Source organism: Mastacembelus armatus, chromosome 21, assembly GCF_900324485.2.
Source record: "Mastacembelus armatus chromosome 21, fMasArm1.2, whole genome shotgun sequence".
Lineage (NCBI taxonomy): Eukaryota > Metazoa > Chordata > Actinopteri > Synbranchiformes > Mastacembelidae > Mastacembelus > Mastacembelus armatus.
In genome coordinates, this window is record NC_046653.1 from 22,511,049 (window position 1) to 22,531,890 (window position 20,842).

General features: G+C 40.7%; 1 protein-coding gene across 3 annotated transcripts in view; it reads left to right on the plus strand.

Moving 5' to 3' along the window:
- Positions 1 to 20,842, plus strand: part of kalrna (kalirin RhoGEF kinase a) — a 100,159-nt gene that overhangs the window by 50,965 nt on the left and 28,352 nt on the right. For 2 of the 3 annotated variants that reach the window (XM_026295190.1, XM_026295187.1), the window contains exons 21-40: positions 136 to 204; positions 373 to 522; positions 631 to 780; positions 1,509 to 1,623; positions 2,003 to 2,118; positions 2,319 to 2,441; positions 2,825 to 3,007; positions 3,166 to 3,287; positions 3,604 to 3,670; positions 3,751 to 3,860; positions 4,586 to 4,655; positions 4,816 to 4,905; positions 5,538 to 5,630; positions 5,715 to 5,826; positions 5,987 to 6,177; positions 6,292 to 6,393; positions 6,489 to 6,637; positions 7,166 to 7,268; positions 19,009 to 19,087; positions 19,247 to 19,414. In XM_026295190.1, the coding sequence (XP_026150975.1) occupies positions 136 to 204; positions 373 to 522; positions 631 to 780; positions 1,509 to 1,623; positions 2,003 to 2,118; positions 2,319 to 2,441; positions 2,825 to 3,007; positions 3,166 to 3,287; positions 3,604 to 3,670; positions 3,751 to 3,860; positions 4,586 to 4,655; positions 4,816 to 4,905; positions 5,538 to 5,630; positions 5,715 to 5,826; positions 5,987 to 6,177; positions 6,292 to 6,393; positions 6,489 to 6,637; positions 7,166 to 7,268; positions 19,009 to 19,087; positions 19,247 to 19,414 (2,362 nt within the window). Of the gene's footprint in view, positions 1 to 135; positions 205 to 372; positions 523 to 630; positions 781 to 1,508; positions 1,624 to 2,002; positions 2,119 to 2,318; positions 2,442 to 2,824; positions 3,008 to 3,165; positions 3,288 to 3,603; positions 3,671 to 3,750; positions 3,861 to 4,585; positions 4,656 to 4,815; positions 4,906 to 5,537; positions 5,631 to 5,714; positions 5,827 to 5,986; positions 6,178 to 6,291; positions 6,394 to 6,488; positions 6,638 to 7,165; positions 7,269 to 12,922; positions 13,035 to 19,008; positions 19,088 to 19,246; positions 19,415 to 20,842 lie in introns of those variants that run through there. The other variant, XM_026295188.1, reaches the window with a different exon arrangement.

The following is a 20,842-nucleotide window of genomic DNA, read 5'->3' on the forward strand; positions in this document are numbered from 1 at the left end:
GCTTGTGGATAAGAGCGAATAAAACTCAGGGAACCTTTAAAGTTGAGTTGAACTAATGATGCTGTAATTTTAATTATTGTATTTCTTTTCCTCTCTCTCCTCCTCCTCCTCCTCCTCCTCCTCATCTTCCTCCAGTCGCTCTTCCATGCTAATTCTCTCCAGAAGACTCATCAGAGTGCTCTGCAGGTCCAGCAAAAAGCTGAGGTAAATCTGTGCTATTTGCTGCAGGATATTGTAACACACTTGTAAGACCCACTCCACTAGAGTATGACTCCACCTATGACTATCTAGTCTTATCCTGCACACTGTATTTCCACATTTCAGGATCCAGGAGTTGTGTAAAGCTGTTTTTCTCTTGCTGCTTTGTTCCAGATGATGCTGCAGGCAGGTCACTATGATCCAGAGGCAATTCGAAGCTGTGCTGAGAAAGTGGCTGTTCATTGGCAGCAGCTGATGCTGAAGATGGAAGACCGCCTGAAGCTCGTCAATGCCTCTGTGGCTTTTTACAAGACGTCTGAGCAGGTACATTTCAAACACACACTGGACACACATTCTTCAGGTTTGCATTTTTACTTCTCCACAGTTGGAGCAGTGTTCTTACAGTGTCATCAATTCTTTGTGTGTGCCCAGGTGTGCAGTGTCTTGGAGAGCCTTGAGCAGGAGTATCGTCGAGACGAAGACTGGTGTGGCAGTCATGACAAACTGGGAACTTCGGCCGACAGCGACCACCTTCTACCTCTGATCAGTAAACACCTGGAGCAGAAGGAAGCCTTTCTCAAGGTGATTCATCTGTCTTGCCTCAGAAAACATCTAAATCTGAAAAACATGAACTAAAGATTTAATAGGAGATGACAACAGAAGATGTCAGAGCAATAAACCAGGACACCGCAGTAAAGAATGGGGTAGAATATAAGAGCATATTATAAAACATTTAAAGCTTTTTTTATGACAACTATAAATTTTAGACGTCCAAAAAACCAAATCAGCTCTAATGCTCTAAGATGAGACGGTGAAATGATCAGACAAAAGATTCCAAACATCCAACCATTAGATCTCTCATGTAGACATTTAAACCAAATTAAAATGTTTGAATAATCTCAAGCCAATGAGCTTTTAGTGTTTGAGCTGTGTTTCATTAGTCTGCACTCACAACACATAGCTCTGTGTTTGTGCACTACAAGTACACCACATCAGAGCCCTCTGGTACATAGTAGACCTTCAATGACAGATTTGACACCAGCCTACAAATCAAAGGACCAAACTGGCCCGAGCTTTTGTGAACCACACTGAATAGGTTAGGTTTGAAAACACGCTAATGTTTGACAGAAACATGTTGAATTCAGTTATAGCAATTTGTAAGGGTTAGTGAAGTCCTCAGCTGGTGTTAAAAGGAGTGTGTATCTACTAGAGTGTGTATCTACTAGAGTGTGTATCTACTAGAGCGTGGTAATTGTCACCATTATTTTCCTTCTTGTGTCAGTGTTTAATCCCGGTATTCTGTTTTCCAGGCATGCACTCTAGCTCGCAGAAACGCTGAGGTGTTTCTGAAGTACATTCACAGGAACAACGTGAGCATGCCTGGGGCTGCCAGTCACACCAGAGGGCCTGAACAACAAGTCAAAGGTCAGTGCTGCCGATAGTACAGTACAGTACAGTACAGTACAGTACAGTACAGTAATGCTGCAGTGCTATTGGAGGGGCCCTGGAGATGATGATCACAAGTGAAGGCTAACCTAAAGCTACTATCACTTGATATTTAGTTATTACATCTATACTTTTATCTAAATCATCCCATTATTGTTACCAGTTGTGTAAAGTTCTTATATTTAAGTGAAATTCATTGTAAGCTTTATAATGTTTTAAATGGAAAGTGTAATTTAGACAAACAATACAAATACATGTTTCCCATATTGTTTAGCCTATACGTGTGGACACACTGTAGGATTAGGGTTTTTCTTACAGAGGGGGGGTTTATTCTAATGTTGTGTGTCTCTGTATGCAGCCATTCTGAATGAGCTGCTGCAAAGAGAGAACAGAGTCCTTCACTTCTGGACATTAAAAAAACGAAGGCTAGACCAATGTCAGCAGTACCTGGTGTTTGAACGCAGTGCTAAACAGGTTAGTGTGTGTGTGTGTGTGTGTGTCTACATTAATGCAACAAAAAGACTAATGACAGGATGTGGGCTTTGGATAGAGGTGTAGCACTAAAGGGACGTCTGGCTTATTTTATTTGGGAGTAAATTTATAAATAATATAAAATGATACAGGTTTATCTTGTGTGTGTGTGTGTGTGTGTGTACATGTGTGCATGTGTGCAGGCACTTGATTGGATTCAGGAGACAGGTGAGGTTTACTTGGCCACACACACGTCACCTGGTGACAGCAGTGAAGAAACACAGGAGCTTCTCAATGACTACCATCACTTCCGACTCACTGCCAAGGTACACTGTGTATTACTGAGCTGCTGACAGCTTTATTGAGCCTCAGAGGAGCTGCAGTTCACTGGGTGTCAAATCAGTGGAACTGGAGGAACCGTTCACTGTAGAGTTAGTATTTAAGAGGTTTTTGCAACATTAAGGTTAATCCTATTATTTTGGCAGGCAAACGTGTTTGTTTACGTATAGGGGTAGAAGCTGATGGTTGATAATTAATGTACAATGCTCGGTTTGACAGATGGTCAGATGAAACAGGCGACAGGAAACGAGTGAAGACAAATTTCAGAGAACTAGCGCTAAAAACAGAATAAACAATGAAACAGTATGTCAGTGCCCAGAACATCAGTAACATGCCCATTTTGTAATCTATGTGTGTGAACCTGTCACAGCAAACCAAGGAGAAGGTGAAGCTGCTGATCCAGCTGGCAGACAGCCTGGTGGAGAAAGGCCATGCCCATGTGTCAGAGCTGAAGCGCTGGGTGAGCACGGTGGACCGGAGATATCGTGACTTCTCTGTACGCATGGCCAAATACCAGGAGAGCCTAGAAAGGAGCCTCGGCGTCTGCACCGAGGTGAAAACCAACACACTTAGGTTACGCACCGTCAACATCATGCTCAGTGTGTCAGATGCTGCTGATCGATTCTGAATAAGGTCTTATGAACGAATGTGATTACAGACATAATATAGATCATGCGTCATCAGTTTTTCCTTTTACATTCCTGCATGCAGGACAATAAAGATTTGGAGTTGGACATCATGCCTGCCAGCCTGACGGACGATCCTGAGGTCAAACTGCGTGATCCCAACCACGAGGTTAATGAGGAAAAGCGGAAGTCTGCCAGGAAGAAAGAGTGAGTACAGGAATGAAGGGGGCGAACCAGGAAAGAGAACAACTCTTTGCTGCTTCCTAAAAAGAAATAACTGTCTTACATGGCACATACGCTAAATTTGTTTGCATGGAAATTTTATTTCTAAAACAACAGATCTTTCCACAAACACGAAACTTGTAAGACATATCAAAAAAATAAAGTATTTAATTTAGCCAAATTTATTCCTACACACTCCTAAAAAGTGTTTCTCCAGTCTGTCCCAATACCGGTGTGTGTGGTAGCATCTAATGCTTCTTCGTGCAGCTTCCCTTGAAGTCTGAACCTTTTCTTGTCTCAGGTTCATCATGGCAGAGCTGCTACAGACAGAAAAAACCTACGTCAGAGATCTCCACGAGTGTCTAGAGGTACAAAGAAGTCTTTTCCTCTGAGACAACAAATGTCTTCCTGCCTGCCTAACCTGTCTGTGTCTCTGCCTGTCTGTCAGACCTACCTGTGGGAGATGACCAATGGCGTGGAGGAAATTCCTCCAGGCATTGCCAACAAGGAGCACATCATCTTCGGCAACATGCAGAAGATCTATGACTTCCACAACAAGTAAGTGATGCAGATTGTTTCTGACTAAGCCCAGTGTCCGTGCTGGGCCTTTGTTCAAACTGGGCCAGTTTCAGACTTGAACATTACTGAAACCAGATGTGCAAATTGCATAGCAAAGAGCACACGACATAGCAACAACCATACCGTATGACATATTTGTAAAAACTTGCTAAGTTCATTGCGGGTATCTTCCATATTTGTCAGTAACGAGCCAGCTTTGCTGCAGTGGAAACACTCTTAACTGATTTGCTGTGTGAACCCTCACCGCTTGAAAGCTCCCTGGGGGAAACTTTCTGGGTTTTTCAAAATATTTTACGTATAGGGGAGCTGAAGAAGCATCTTTGAGGTTTGGTTTCACAGACGCTTCATGAACTCCAGAAGTTTCACTGAGGAACTCCTTTGTTTCTGATCTTCTGGTACCTCTGGAAATCACTGTTGTCATTTTTGGAAACCTTTTGTTGTGCTTATCTTCTTCATTTAGGTTTAGACCTTCAGGGTAGAATAAACTTTTTAAGGGGTTCAGACATGTTCTCCTTTAATTTCTGTCTTCCCACTAAATTTGATTGAAAGCCATGTTATAGGAAACAGTAGAATTTACAATCTATTTTTATTTATGGATCTTGATATACATTTAACAGTTTTACTGTTAGAATAAAGAGAAATGGAAGATCAGTACGAGAAAATATGAAGTGCACTTTTTTTTTTTTATCTGTGTGTGTTTCCAGTATTTTCCTAAAGGAGCTGGTGAACTATGAGCAGCTACCAGAGGACGTTGGTCACTGCTTCGTCACCTGGGTAAGAATCAGCTCTACACTCCAGAGGATGACATAATAAAAAAGCAGATTGCTTTCAGCTTTTAACCACCTTGGTCATAATTAGCCGGTCAGGGGTGAAAAGTATAGAATCAAATTATTCTCACTGCAAAAATGTCTTTTAATATCTTGTTCTTTTTCAGGCTGATAAGTTTCACATATATGTGGATTACTGTAAGAACAAACCAGACTCCAGTCAGCTCATACTGGAGCATGCCGGCACCTTCTTTGATGTAAGTAAACACTTGGGTATCCTGTCCATCAACACCCATCACATCGTGTCATCACATAAACAATATGAAACAAAATAACAACAAAACCCTTTATTCCATCTGAAAAACCAGTTATTTCCAAATGAAAATGACCCAAATTATCAGGTTACTCTGTTCTACCTTCCAAATAAATACCTTTTTCAGAGTATCTGTTTTTACATCTTGCTTCTGTATAAATGTCCCTGAAATAAACAGATGCTTCTCTGACAATTGAAGCAGTAGAATTATAGATTTTGATCGGAGAGTTGTCTCAGTACAAAGCAGCAACAAGGGCTCAGTGCAGGTAATTTGTTGTGCTGGATTTTGACTGTGGTGCATATAAACAGGGCTCAAGTCTATTGTTTAAATCTGACCCTTCTGTTGGTACCTTGCAAGGCAGAATAGTTAGATCCGGATGGGATAACTGGCTATAGAGAAGGTGACAATTATGCAGTTCACCAGTGATGTCAGCAGATGGTGCTCTTGGATTATTGAAAAAGTTTATTCTTACCAACAGCTACAGGCTGAATTTTTATTTTTTATTTTTGATCAATTCATTTATTTAATAAATTTTTGGTGTTTGCTGTAATTTTTGTGTCTGTGTTTATGAACAGGACATTCAGCAGAGACGTGGACTAGCTAATTCCATCTCTTCCTACCTCATCAAACCAGTCCAGAGGATCACCAAGTACCAACTACTGCTTAAGGTAGGTAAACACACACACAAGCCTAAACTTGACCTTTTAATATGTGATTTCATCACATTTAATATGCCACTTTTCCTTCTGCAGGAGTTACTGTCGTGTTGTGAGGAGGGTAAAGGGGAAATTAAAGATGGTTTGGAAGTGATGCTCAGTGTTCCTAAGAGAGCTAATGACGCAATGCATCTCGCCATGTTGGAGGGTATGATACTGCTCTGCTCAAATATAAAGTGATGCTTATTACGGTTTATAATATGTGTCTGGAAAAATGGATTTTAAGTCTTTAAAGAAGTGTGATGTTTTGGTATGTTCAGCTTTCAGCAGGTTGGGTGAGATTAATTCTTAGTTATCCTCTGTCTCAGGGTTTGAGGAAAACCTGGAAGTGCAGGGCGAGCTGATCCTGCAGGACAGTTTCCAGGTTTGGGACCCGCGCTCACTTATCAGGAAGGGCCGGGACAGACACCTCTTCCTGTTTGAGTTTTCTCTGGTCTTCAGCAAAGAAATCAAAGACTCAGCTGGAAGAACCAAGTACCAGTACAAGAACAGACTACTGGTCAGTGTGTGTGTGTGTGTGAGTGTGTGAGTGTATGCATCCATACATGGCTGTAACTGTTTGTGCTCACACACAGAATAGCTACTACATTCTTTATTCCTTGCTGTCCCACAGACATCAGAGTTGGGTGTGACGGAGCACATTGAGGGTGACCCCTGTAAATTTGCTCTGTGGGCAGGGAGAACCCCGTCTTCTGATAATAAAACTGTGCTAAAGGTAAGTGAAGAAGTTCCCTGTCCTGTCATTAGCTGTGTACTTTGCTGACAGCATAAGGAGCTACTTTAATAATAATGACATTTTTGTTTGTCCAGGCATCCAGTATGGAAGCTAAACAGGAGTGGATTAAAAACATCAGGGAGGTGATCCAGGAGAGAATGACTCATCTGAAGGGGGCACTCAAGGAGCCTCTTCATCTCCCTAAAACACCAGCATTGACCAAACCCAGGAATAACACTAGGAGGTAAACACGGACACACGCAAACGTCATGCACACTTGTTAAAACAAAAAAAAGTTGAAAAAGGAAGAAAAATAATATTATTTTTGTGAATGACTGAGTCTTTGCCTGCTGTCTTTTAGTCTCTCCTGCCAAACACAGCTCTCATCCTGCCATTTGCACCTGTTCCACACAGGTGCAGGATTTTTTATGCACAGTTTTTCTTTCACTGATTGAGCAAATCCTCTGGAAACTCAGTGAAATATACAGTGAATAACATGCGTTTTATTGAGTGACCATTCCTCAGATGTTTGTGCAGTAAGGAGATTTAAGACTTTTGCCTCCTCTACTGTTGCCACAACTGAAAATGTCATCCCTATAAACACTGGCAGTGAGGGCAAAAAACATGTAGTCATAGCAGAATGAAACCTTTATGAGATTTGATGCAGTGTTGCCACAGGATATAATATTGTGTGGACGTCAGTGTTGTCACAGATTTAAATTAACACATTCATTCTGATTGTGTGTGCGTGTGCGTGTGTGTGCGTATTCAGGGAGGGTGGTGAAGATGGAGACAGCCAGGGAGATGGCAGCAGCCAACCAGATACAATCTCCATTGCTTCCAGGACGTCCCAGAACACTGTAGACAGCGACAAGGTAGGACACATACACACACACACACACACAGGAGTCAGTCTGTAATTCAAAACTATGTTTATGCAAAAATGAAGCCAACATATTATGAAAACAGTGGCTGTCCTCCCTTTTTTTGTGACTCATTTTGCAACCAGACTGCACAGTAGCAATCAGAGGTGGAGCTGCAGTATCAGGCATCCAATCAAGCTGTCAGTCATCTGAAATACACCTGTTTTTTTACTTATTGAAAACAAACTTTTCAGCTAAATTACCACTTGTACGCAAATCAGCATCACAATATCTACCTAAAATGACTGAAATTACATTTAGGAAAAAATTATTTGATTTCTTCTAAGATTTTTTTCATTTGGCTCTTGAGGTTTATGTCCTATACTACATCCGGCCACCAGGGGGTGACTGACATACGTTGGCTTCACTTCTGTAGAGGGGTCACTTTGTTCAGAACACATTTAGTTGACTCATATTTTGCCATCTTCTAAAAAACGTGCATGAATATTTTTTTTCATGCTGTGTTGTTTCCTGCCTTGTAGGATACTTAGCACTTTTAATGGGTTCAGTGATGGCGTTGACAGCAGGTGACTCAGGCCCAGTGATTAGCTGATGACCCACAGCTGTTTCAGTGCTACAGGGTCTCCCATGCAGCTACAATAGGCAGAAGCAGGGGCCAGTGGCTGACAGAACTGTGTTTCTGCACGGTTGCAGGTTCATGTGTTTTTTTAAACTACATGAAAACCAGTTCTCTGAAATAGATACAACTCCCTTACTGTGTGTTTGGGAGTGCGTTATGTTTATCTTCTAGTTTGCATGTAGGTGCAGGTTCTGTGTGTATGACAATTATTCTGTAATGTCACTATGTGAACAGAGAAGCAGTCAGCGATGAAAAAGCTCTTCAGGTTGTGTGGGGGCATCTGTGCTGATGCCTCGTACCAACCGGTCTCTCAAATCCAAGTAAGCCCCTTGTTGAACTTTTATTTTGACAGTCAAACTGTTATCAAGTTCATATATAATATATTTTTACATTTAGTCCAAATGTGGAGAACTGTGCTTCGATCAGAATATTACGTGCATTAAATGACCAACTTTTCCACTTCCTTGTCATTTTGGAGGAAAGGAACAACAGGCAAGTTTCATTGAAAATGGAATTTAAAGTAGATTAGGTATCTGGATTTTGTAAATTCTCCTAGTGCTTTGCCTAAATATCTTTGGTCAAGTTTTGTAATTCAGGTTAATTTGCAAAAAAGCAAATAAACCGTAAATTTACAGGTTTTGAATGGAGCAGTTGTTTTGGTTGTTCTGACTGCACAGTTTTATTAGATGTTTTATTTTTATTTATTGTTTTATTTATTGTTATACTCTACCTCACATCTCGCTGCCACACAAACACACACATATACCCACCCACTCACTCACACAGATGTCAGCCATGGCCTCCCACTGTAGGGTTACACAGTGTGGCCTTTTCACCGTGCAGCCCCACGCCTACGCACTTAGCCTGCCTCTAAATGTCAACACCACACACACACACACACACACACACACACACTCACCCTCTCACACACACACACACACTCCTTCTTCCCCATCTCACAGAATAGAAGTGTGTCTCTGAAATTGGTTCCTTTCTGTTTTTTATTCTATCATCATCTCCATCACTTCGTCATATTATTCTCAGCCACTTGATCTTTTTTCTACCTTCATTTTTGTACATTATGTGTGTGTGTGTGTGTGACCTGCATGTGTGTGTCCACACACACACATGCAGGTCAGCTGTACTGCAACTCTGCATATTGCATGTCTGTTTTTCTCCCCACCTCTTCCTGTCCAATGAAAATATCATAATGAATTTTTCCAGCCTCTTTCAGTGTGGGTGTGCTGTTGCTCTGGTCCAGTTTATTGTTTCTAGGATTTAGAAAACTCTAGCTTGCTATTTCTGGACCCTCCTTTGCTGTGGTCCTCAAAACATCAAAGGAAGATGACATTTTGTTTTGATGAGTTTCATGTTTCATATGCTGATACAGCAGAGCTCAGCTTTAACTGTGAGCTGCACTGTGTGTGTGTGTCTTGAATGTGTTTTTTGTTTTTGGTGTTACTTTTTCATTTGTCTGTGTTTTTTAATTAGGCTTTATAGTGACTTTCAGAGCTCATCAGTAGTGTTACGGCCTGATGAGAACAGGAAGAAAGGAATGGCTCTTTTGATAAACTGCTGACCTCCCTTCCCACCTCCTCTGTGTGGGCTTATGATTTGTGTCCCTGAAATGTGTTTGTCTTTAAATTTGAGTTTGTAGTTGGTGGTCTGTGGTGACAATAGACTCGTCTGACTTGATATTTTCCCCAAGGAGGACATTGGAATTGCGGCGGTGCATGTTATCGTGTGAAGAAGTTGCATTCCCAAAGCTCACAGCCCTCCAGGCATTTAGTGTCAAACTGTATGCCAAAGCTTTGTGTATTTTGGAGTAAAGACAAGTCACAATATACTGTTTATTCAATCAGTGATCTGAACATGGTTGTTCAGCTCCCTAATCACTCTTTACATGCACTGAGGGTTTAGGAACTCTCTGTGACTGGCTCTCACTCCAGACCTGAGACAAACACTGTGCTGTTTGAAACAAAACCACCTACTTTGCACAAACTGAAAATATCTGGACAAAAAATTAAATGTTAATTAAGGGAGAAACACACACATTCTCGAGTCAGTGGTGATATATTCAATGAATGAAGCTCCTATTTACAGTGAGGGTCGAGTACCTGCCACACGAAGACAGATCCAAGGCTCTTCACTAATCGATGTGTTGAGAGAAACCTGTTTATTGGCATCACGTCCTCAGTGTGACTCAGTGATCTTGTTACTGTTAACTATTCTGGATTAGCAGTAAGAAGTGAAATCAGTTTAACCAGAACAAGAGCCTGACTCCTTTCTGTTGTAGAGATTAGCTCATACAGGCACCGTCTGACTGTAAGAACAGTTTGCTTGTGTGTTAGTTGTTGTCTCTTCAATCTGAGATACAAAAAACTATGAATCCAGGGTCTGGGTCAGATCCTGTGTCTTTAATCTTCTCATGTATTTTACCTTTCAGCCTGTTCTGTATCTGTCCCCTTTGTTTTTCCCTTCTCTTTCACCACTTATATACCATATGCAGTCTCTCACTGATTTTTAGATGATTAGTGCCCATGATTAGTTTTGGACTTTTCTCAGTCCATCCTTCTTTTTCACTTTCTCAATATTTACACATCTCTCTCTCTTGCCTTTTCTATTTCTCCACCCCCTTCTCTTTCTGTCTCCATATACTATAATAACAGCCCCACACTGGCATAGTCAGATGTTCCACTGGCTGTCTGGGTCTAGAGGGTGTGTGTGTGTGTGTGTGTGTGTGTGTGTGTGTGTGTGTGTGTGTGTGTGTGTGTGTGTGTGTGTGTGTGTGTGTGTGTGTGTGTGTGTGTGTGTGTGTGTGTGTGTGTGCGCGCGCGCGCGCATAGACAGGGCGGGAAGCTACTGTTTCTGGTGGTTTCTGGAGACGTTTTATATGACAAATGTTTTTTTTTTTCCTCCACCACTGTTTTTCTCCTCGTCCGTGGAGAGTTTGTCTGATTGTATCTCACTTTGCTTCGTACGTCTCGACAGCCTCTGATTTTCTTTCCACCTCTTTTGTTTCTCCCATTTTCACACATCACTTTTCCCCCATCGCGTCTTCACCCTCAGCCTCTTTCTTTCTCTGTACTTCCTCCCTCTCTCATGTTCAGTTATAATGGTGTGACACCAGAAATAAGAGCAACAGAAAACATATCATTATGCTCAGACAGAGAATGCAGTATGTTTGCAATGTGCAGGCGTTGATGGATGCTCAGCAATGCAGTCACCACAGTGTAACAGTACCTACAGTGAGAAAGTTTGAAGGGCATATTTTCAGTGTATCCAGACCTTATATACGTCTTGTGTTTGTAGAAACGTGGTAACACCTTCGCTAACTTAGCATACATACAGTTCAGTCATGGAAAACAAGGACAGTGTATAGACAGCACTTACAGCAGGAAGGTTCTGGGTTTGAACCTGCCTGTCAACTGAGGCCTTTTGTGTGCGGTTTGCATGTTCTTCCTGTGTGGGTTTGTTCCCACAGCTCAGACATGCAGGTGAACTGGCAACTCTAATTTGCCTGTAGGTGTGAATGTGATTATGAATGGTTGACTGTCAGGCCTGTGATAGGCTGGTGACTTGTACAGCATGTAGGCCTACTGGGCCTTTTTGCCAGTTGTCACCTGGAATTGGCTTCATTCTTAAACTCCACATGGAAACAAATACCCTAAAAACTAGAATGTCCTTGATACATGAGACATTGGTCAGAAAACAATGCAAGAACAACGTTTGCTTAGGATTTCTCGTTAGCTGACCCTTTGTGGTTGTGACGACTGCCCTCTCTGATTAGACATGAAAGAAGTAGCTTCGTTATGTGGCTTCATGTTTTCTAAAGTTTTTTTTTTCTGCAATATACACTTTCTTTTATCTTTGAATGAAAAGAGCCTTTCCCAACCCTCAGTCAGTCAGTTAGAGTTTACTTCACTGAACCAGACAATGAAGGTGGTAAAACATTTCTAGAAAAGTTATTTTGGTCATTTTATAGCACTGTGACAAACCACTGTGACTTAGGACTTTGTCACTGTCCAAATACTCCAGGACACTGTGCCAGAACAGGACCATGCGTGATCTGATTCAGGACATATCAGTTCAGGGATGTTCTGCTGACATCCTGAGCTTCATCTCAGATCTGTAACATCTTGTTAAGTGTGTCAGTGCTCTGACAGTGTGTGGAATATGTCTTTTCTGTGACGTTTTTTTGGGGCAGTGAGTCAGCTGTGGTTCAGCCTGTGGTCTGTGTTTTTTAAAGCGTCATTCCAGTGGTTGACAACTTGGCGGACCTCATGGCTCCACCACAGCCCCACAGGTCACAGTACAGATCCTTTTTCTGAGCCTCTGCCTTCACTTGGTTAAATTTGTGTTTCTCTATGGGCCATGCTCAATAAAACTGCATTACCACCGGTGTACACACTTTATTTTGTTTCTGGTTATTTTGGTGAACCGACCCTTTAAAAACAATATAAGTAGTGATTATATAACATTGTGTAGGTCATGAGTAACTTACTTATTACATCTGATGAGTAACTCATGTGTTTCTGTGTTTTTTTTTTTTTGTAAGTTTCTCAGAGGATTTTGTCATTTTGAGACGATGTACTTGGATTTATTGTCTGTTTTCCAGCACACAGCTACTACACTGCTACACTAACTAGCAATTGTTCACACGTGTGTGTTCTCATGAATCAAATGCATTCAGTGTTCAGACTGAAGCTGTACAGTACCCATCTGCTGGTCATATGACTTTTGTACGTGTGTGTGTCTCTATCCCTCTCTCTCTCTCTCTCACACACACACACACACACACACACACACACACACACACACACACACATATGCAAGGAGTTGTGGCAGTTGAAAGTGTTTTAGTGCCCCAATAGCTTCCAGGGGGTGGGAGAAATGTGAACACACTGACCCACACGCACCATGCAGAATACTGTTCCCATCTCACACAAAGCTATGGTTGTTTGTTCAGAGAAAGAGGGAGAAAGGGAGAGAGAGTGTGAGGGCGTGTTTGTGTGTGTGGCAGACACACAAATGAGGGAGTTGTCAAAAACAGAGCGACAGAGAGCGAGGGAGACAGAAGAGAAGAGGTCGACATGCCAAAGTGGATGAGCTTTAAGCTGTTCAAAGAGAGTAGCAGAGTGAGTACAAACTGCTGGACTACACACTCCACACTAGCTGCTTGCTCACTCTACTGGCAGCTGCAGTTATACTAGTTAGCACTTCACGTTGAGCACTGGTTCCTTCGCTCGACTAACTGTGTTCACATATATGCTGCTGTGCTATTAGCCTGTCACTGTCATGTCTAGCTCAAACGCACTTTGGTGAATTTTGCTGCAGTAAAAATGGAGTGAACTCAACGTTCGATCATCTAAACTGTGTTAATTTACTCAACCAAAGTGCTAAAGTTTGATTTTTACACAAGCATTGCTGCTCTGTGATCATGCTACTGCTGTCTTTTTCCACCAACATCATTTATGATGCTGGTAGAAACATTGTCTCTTATGATTGGAGGTGTTTAAGATACCTGGTCACAACAAACTGGTTTTATGGAGGTAGCCACTTCTAATTTTGTATCGTAGCATAGAAAATATTATTCTATTGTATATTATTAATAGGCCTATTCCTGTTGGACTGTGTTAACATACAGTATTTAAGCATACACAGACATGTCACTCCTTACAAACTATTTTTATCTGCTCTGCACTGACATCTCTCTTTGGACTCAATGGTTGCACGAATGCAGCTGCTGAGAGAAACGACAGGTAATGTGAAATCAAGCGTTTTTTCTCAAGCATCTTTAATGTGGAATTATAATGTGTAAAGCTGAGCCTTCATGTGAAGATAATGCTGCTTGAATGAAGATGCTTAGAAAGAGACACACACACACACAAAATTTAAAGTTTGTGTTTTTAAGTTTGAAATTTGAGAAAAAGTGTCAGTGTCAGTGTTGGTCACTGATTCAGATGCTAATCCAAATCATGCGTGCTGTTGACTTTCACTTAGCATGGTTTGAAGCTGGACTGTAGGTGTGTGTGTGTGTGTGAGAGCAAAATGGGTAGAGATTAATGGTTAAACAGGGTGTGTGTATGTCAGGTGAACATGCAGAAACGGGAAACAGCCCAGCTGCCATCATGAGGTGGGATAAGTGAAACATGAGACTTGGTCGGCTCAGTCTAAGTCAGTTTGACTGAGGTTTTAGAGCAAAAACTGGTCACAGACATGGACTCACTGTATTATGTGACTTTATAACTGCAGTTGTTGAGGAAGAAAAGTCTCCTATTAATGTGGCTGCTGTTGTTTTGTTGATTGAATGCACCTTAGTCCATCCACATGACTGTTCACTGACAATAACACATGTAGTTTGTGCATTAACCATCAAATATGAACCTTAGAAAGTTTAATCTGGACACTGCTGACAGGATTATCAGCCTGTTACTTCACCATGCCAATATTTTTGTTGCTTTTTTTTAATCTTGTTAATGCACTTCATGCTACGTTAAAGCAGGCGTCCATGTTTATACCAACATTGCATCATAGAACTATATGACAATGTTGATATATCACGTTACTCATAGTTATGGACTTAGTTATCAGTAGAATCTGTGTTCCCTCTTATCTTTACTTAGACCAATAGAGTTTCAGGTCATTGTTTAGCTGTCAAGCCTACAACTTTGAGATGTAGCAGTGAAAAGCTCTAAAATGCCACTGTACACCAGCTGCTCAGTGCCTATGGGCAGACAGGCTGAGCTGCTAGAACATAGTGGAACATTTAGAAGCTAAAGAGGCAGATATTTCCCTCAGGAGATGGTGGAGACCAAAAACAGAGCTAAAACAAATAAGAAGAAACCTGATTCCAAATGAATGAGTTGCTGTGTGTCTGCTGGATGTGTAAATAGACAAGGCAAGTTTACTTGTGTAATGCATTTTCATACACAAAGGCGAGTCCAAGGGCTTTAAACAACACGAGAAAGAAAAACTGTTTACTTACAAGTTTACAATACCAACTTATAAGGTCAGAGGACTATATGTCAGTGTTGTGCTCACAGCTTGTTTGCACTGCCCCTTAGTGGCCAAAAATGATACTGCAGATTAAATTGATTTGTTTGACCTGCCTGTTAGAACATCATTTAAAAGTTTTCTGAGAAGAATTGAGGGCTTGTTTACTGCATAAACTGAATGTGCTGCAGTTATAAATGTGTGGCTTTCAGTGGGCAGGCATCAAAGCAGAAATCCATCACATAACACCACCTTATCATAATATTAAAACTAATATTTACCCTCTTCACAGATCAAGCTAACACAGAGTAGCACCATCATATAATCTTCCCTTCCTATCCAATATACTGAATATGAAGAAGTTGATTATCCTGCAGGTCTTTTTGATATTTTGCCCTGACTCAGAGCTGGACACCTTATATTACACACAGACCACACATCATTTCTCTGATTGAGATGTCTGTGTTTTGCATGAGTCACTGTGGTTTGGGATGTTGACAGTGCCTCAGACATAATGTATTAGAACTCACCTTCACACTTTTTCTTCTGTATTGTCAGTGTGATGCTGGACTGGTTCCACTAGTTTCTGTGGTGTTGTTCTGAAACACCGAACACCTCTTTGTAATTCTTAGTGATTCTAACACACACTCACTGCAGCAGCACATATTATGTAATCAACAGGTAACACTGCTGAAGCTGCCACATAATGAGCTTCTTGCTGTGTACAGCCAAGCTTGCACTGTTGTTGTGCATACACTGTAGGGAGTCTGTGCTGTCTGTGCAAACATGTGGAGGTAAAGTAATGCTGTGACTGCTCTGCAGAGTAATTCTACAGTGGCACACTGACTGTCACTGTGGGCTGCATTTCAGAGGTATGTTTTTCTGCCTGAAATCAATACATTTGTATGCTTTATGTAACATACACTCACACAAAAACACCTTTATGTAATGCAGATGTATTTCCACTCTGCAGACCTCATGATAATTCATAACATGTAAACCAATGTGATGTTTCCAGTTCACAGACTCTGGAAAAGATGGAAACCGTAACACTTCACTTTTCGATGGCTCAGAGGCTGGAAGCTCTTCTGCTTTTAGCTGTGAAAGAAGCTCAGCAGTATCTCGAGCTGTTGTCAGTCTTAAGATAAAATGAAGTTATGCAGCTAAATTAACTTTTAAGATTTGCTACAGGTAAATCAGGACATCTGATGAAGCATGGATTATATTTATTAATCATCCACATAACATGCAGCAACACTGTTGTGCCTTTGTTTTGTCCTGCTTCAGCGTTAGAAACAGGTGCATTGTCTCCAGCGTAGATGACAAAACATGTTTTCACTTTTTTTGTTTCTTATGTCTCTTGGAATCTTTTTTTTTAAACAGGGTGCATACCTCACTTGTTTTATTGATTAACACTTTTATGGTCTCGTCTGAACAACTTATAGCACTCTGTTTAGTGTAGGGAAAGATCATTGTCTCTGCTAAATACTGAAAACCCCATTAGCCACAACTGTTTTAGTTTTACACATGGCATCACTCAGTGGCGTCATTTAAAACTTTTAAAATGTCAAAAGCCGTGGTCCCCCATGACTTTTATATATTACATTATTAATCTGGTAATATTAAAGCGTCCGCGTATAAAGAGCATTTACCTGTTGTAATTTGTCCAGGTGCAGCTAGTTAAAATACTTTAGTCACTGATTGGTAGTTTGGTCAAATGATTTCCTTCCACAGGGTCACAGGATAAATCTGGGGACGATTAACGTGGCAGGAACAAAAAACTGACTGCTACACAAAAATATAGTCATCAAAAATTGCACCTACGTGAGCCGATATGGACCGCAGTGTGTTAGTGAAAGTCTTTTGTGTTTTGAAGTGATAAATATCAAAGAGAACAGATTTGCCATCTTTGTTCTTTCCCCTGATTCTCTTTGTAAATGTCTTTTTGTAAAGAGAGTAAATAGTTTCTACCAAAGCTTTTATAAGAAGTGAAATTAGATTAGAAAGGCTTTCTGAAGCATCCACAGTGACAGCTCAATATTTATGAACTTAAACTGTACGCACACTGAACTACTGTGCACACAGTTCATTCAAGCAGATCCACCCATTTCAAAGAAAAGACAATCTTTAGTGTCCTCATCCAATGAATGACATGGATGTTCCTGATCTCAACAGGTTCCATTCGTTCTACTTTTGAAGGAGGTGTTTGTTCTGCTTAACGTTGCCTTCCTCTGCTCTAACATATGACCATCACAAGCTGGTGCTAGTGTGTGCATGTGTTTTCAGTGCACGGAAATGGGTCATATGACAAAAAGCAATGGAGCACAAGACACACCCTTTAAAACACACACACACACACACACAAACCATCAGATTAGGATGGTACTGAGAGGTTTGTTGAGGTTCTGCCAGACTGAATGGTTATGGGGACAATGATGTGTTTTTCTCTCTGCTTGTGGAAATGTTTAAAACTAATAATTAAGATTATATAAGACCTGCAGTTCATGTTTACTATAGTTAAAAATACTTAGTGCTAATAAAATTGCATAAGCTGGCAATTAAAAGCCTTTTCGTTGTTTACATTTCCTTATTTTGTCTTACTCAGCTGAAAACTGGACAGACAGGCACTGTACTTAAAGCCAACACTTAAAGCTGTGAAAACATTCAGTAATACCAGTGAATCTGTACTACCTGCTACTGTTTCCTATCCGTACTTCCTGTCGACACTCACTGCCTTATATTTTGCGTGCGTTTAAGCGGGTTTTTCCAACCATGCTGTGACGTTTCAGGTAGCATGTCTACATCACAAAATGAAGCGTGTAAAACCTATTTGTGTGCATAGACTGTTTACATATTGTTATTTGCAGCATGGATTCACCTTCAACTTGAGCAGAAGTCTAACCAGCCAGAATAAGTAAAAACACCTGTGTGGGGCTGCGGGGCCTTGTGACGCTGTGTATGTGCCTGGCCATCTGTTTGGTATAAAGTCACCTGTACCTTTATAGAAACAGAGATCCTTGTTGCTAGGAGCTTTTTATCCTGACAGGGCGCCTGCTTACGCACACACACTCTCCCTGACATTTTCCAAGACAGTGGAAAGTGGAAGTAGAGCAGAAACAGCAGACACAGGAAAGTTAGGGAAGGAAATGACTTTATTTACTTCCTCAAACCCATTTTTGTGCTATTTTGCAACAAATTATCTTCTACTTTTAGTTTCAATCTGTATTGTCTAGTTTGGTTAGTTCTATCAACTCTGTTCATATTTACATCTGATAATACTAATTATTTTGTCATAATCTGCCTCAGAGAATTTACAGGTAAGCAAAGAGTGGGTGCAAGTGTCCAGATTAATCTGTCTGAAGATAACAAGGGCTCAGCTCAGGTTGACTGTGTTGCTGTTGTGACTGCTGTCAGAAAAATCCCAGCTCTACAGAATCAGCAGTAACAAAATAGCAGGACAGATTCGGGTGATGGGTTGGTGCGTTCCACAGCAGACATTTTGTTTCTACATCACACACGTGTCCAGGCTGGTTCAAGACAGGAAGCTCATCACCAGGCTTTTGTTTCTGTTCAGGTTTATGCTGAATTTGTACGTCGTGTTGACAGCGGAGAGAGCTGTCGATTTTGTGTTTGCTGTTAGAGCTTTTGTTCACATTCAGTTCAGCTCTTCTTCTTGTTATAAGATTAAACATGTCCCCGTGCTGCCATCTCTTCCAGTTTTATCAACCAGCAGAACATTTAATCGTAAACCTTAAAGGTTTAATTTGAACAACAAAAAAAAGCTTTTAGGTTTTTGTCCCTTTTCAATCTAAAAATTTAATTTTTAATAATTTTGTAATAATTTCTCTTTATGGAAATATCAGTTTATTATTGTGTAAACACCAATGTCAGTCCTGAGTTTCTCTTCGTCATCAGACGAATTTGCAGCAGATTCTTTGAAGTTAAATTGTAAATCTCAGGTATTAGCAAAGTTGTTTTTGTGTATTTTGACTCACACACACACACACACACACACACACACAATGTCATTTAAAGCAAAAAAAGTTTTAATTTTTTTGTTTTAATTTGTTTTGAGATTTGCAAAGTCTAATAAAATGTCTGATGTAAATTTTCCAGCTCTCTGGTGGATGTGAGTTGACCGTCGTCCTTCAGGACTTCACAGCAGGATGCAGCACAGAGATGTCTGTCAGCACAGGTCAGAGAAACATCTTTATGTGCTTTGCTTTAAACTTACACCTGTTAGATTTAGGTGAATGTTTGAATTTGTGTGTTGATATTCCTCTTTGATACTATAACGTGTAACATTTCTATCTGGAAAACAGACGCTAAAATGAGCTGCTGTACTTCTGTCCAGGTCAGACAGTTGAGCTTCTGGAGCGGCCGAGTGAGCGACCTGGCTGGTGTCTAGTCCGAACCACCGACCGCAGCCCCCCTCAGGAGGGACTGGTTCCCAGCTCAGCTCTATGTGTGTCCCACTCACGCTCCAGTGTGGAGATGGACTGTTTCTTCAGCTCGGGGAAAGGTAGGAAGAACAAACCTGAAGTCCTGATGATCTTTGATCACTGTTCTGCTGCTTAGTCTATTAAAAGATTCACAAAGTCATAAAATACAAAAAGTAAAGAAGATCATGCCAAAATTGAAAAACTGAAATAGTTCTGATGAGTATTTTTCCTTTCTATTCTGACCCTGGATCAGCATCTTATTCATGGTGAAATTCAAGTAAATGTAGTTAATTTAAAGAGAGTAAAACTATGTACAGATGTGAAATTGAATTTATCATTATTATTTATCATTTACCATGAGAATTTATTTGCATTGCTTTCAGAAACATAAGCGACTCTGCTGTGAATAACCATATTATGAATGATATGCACACGTGCACGCTTTCTTGAAGTCAACACAATTTGACACATAACACACAGTTATGACTAAAATAAAAGCCTGGGCCTGTGTGATTTACAGATTCATTTTCTCTATAAGACAACGTAAATCATAAAGTCATTAGAAGTAAACTGAGCTGTACTGACCTCTAGTGGTGAGCTCTGTACATTATAATCTATGTGAAACTCATCCTGCTTTATCCAAATGATGATAAATGATCATCATGTTTTCATGCATTATTTATTAAGGATAAGATATAAAGTAGATGATATTTAAACATATCTGTCTATAGTAACAGGCTTCTGGAGCATGTAAAGAGGATGTTTCCTCCATTAAACCACTGGGAAAAACATTGACTATGGTTTTAGTTAAAATATTGTTTTGAGTTTTTAGCACCAACTATGTCTTAAATTACTGTTTTTACTGTGGGTGAATGTGGGTAAATGTATAACATCATGGTGTGTGTATCATGTATGCTGCTTTCTACACATTGCAGTGTGTTACAAGCTAAAGATGAAGAAGTTCACCTTTGCAGCTCTCAGCAACGACAAAATGATTAGTGTCTGAGTTTCTGACGTCTCTCTCTCACACACAATGTTGTGTTCCTGTTCCGTCCTAAGGAGGCGCTGTAGAGCTGCTTAAAAACTCCAGGTGACATTTGAACCCTGACAGTGAGCACCGCTTGGCTGTGAGAAAGACTGGGCTGCTAATGTCTGCTAATGAACCTCACAGGCTAAGACGAAAACAGGAAAGACTGTGCTGAGGCTTCTTATTATGAGGATACATAAGAATGAGCTGATTTCATCACACTGCATTGTGGGAGTTGTTCTGTTGTCATTTTATCCTATTGTCTTACAGATGGAAGCAACGACGCAGCTATTTCCACGCGTCCCCCCATCTTATCAGAGCTCTCTTTCCTACCAAACTTTGAACACACTGACCATAAGCTTCACTCCCTCCCCCCACACACACCCAAACACACCCACACACACATACACAATTAGCTTTCTCAGTATAACTGGCCTTCCTGTGACTCATTTAAGTTTTCATAATCATCAGAGAGGTTTCT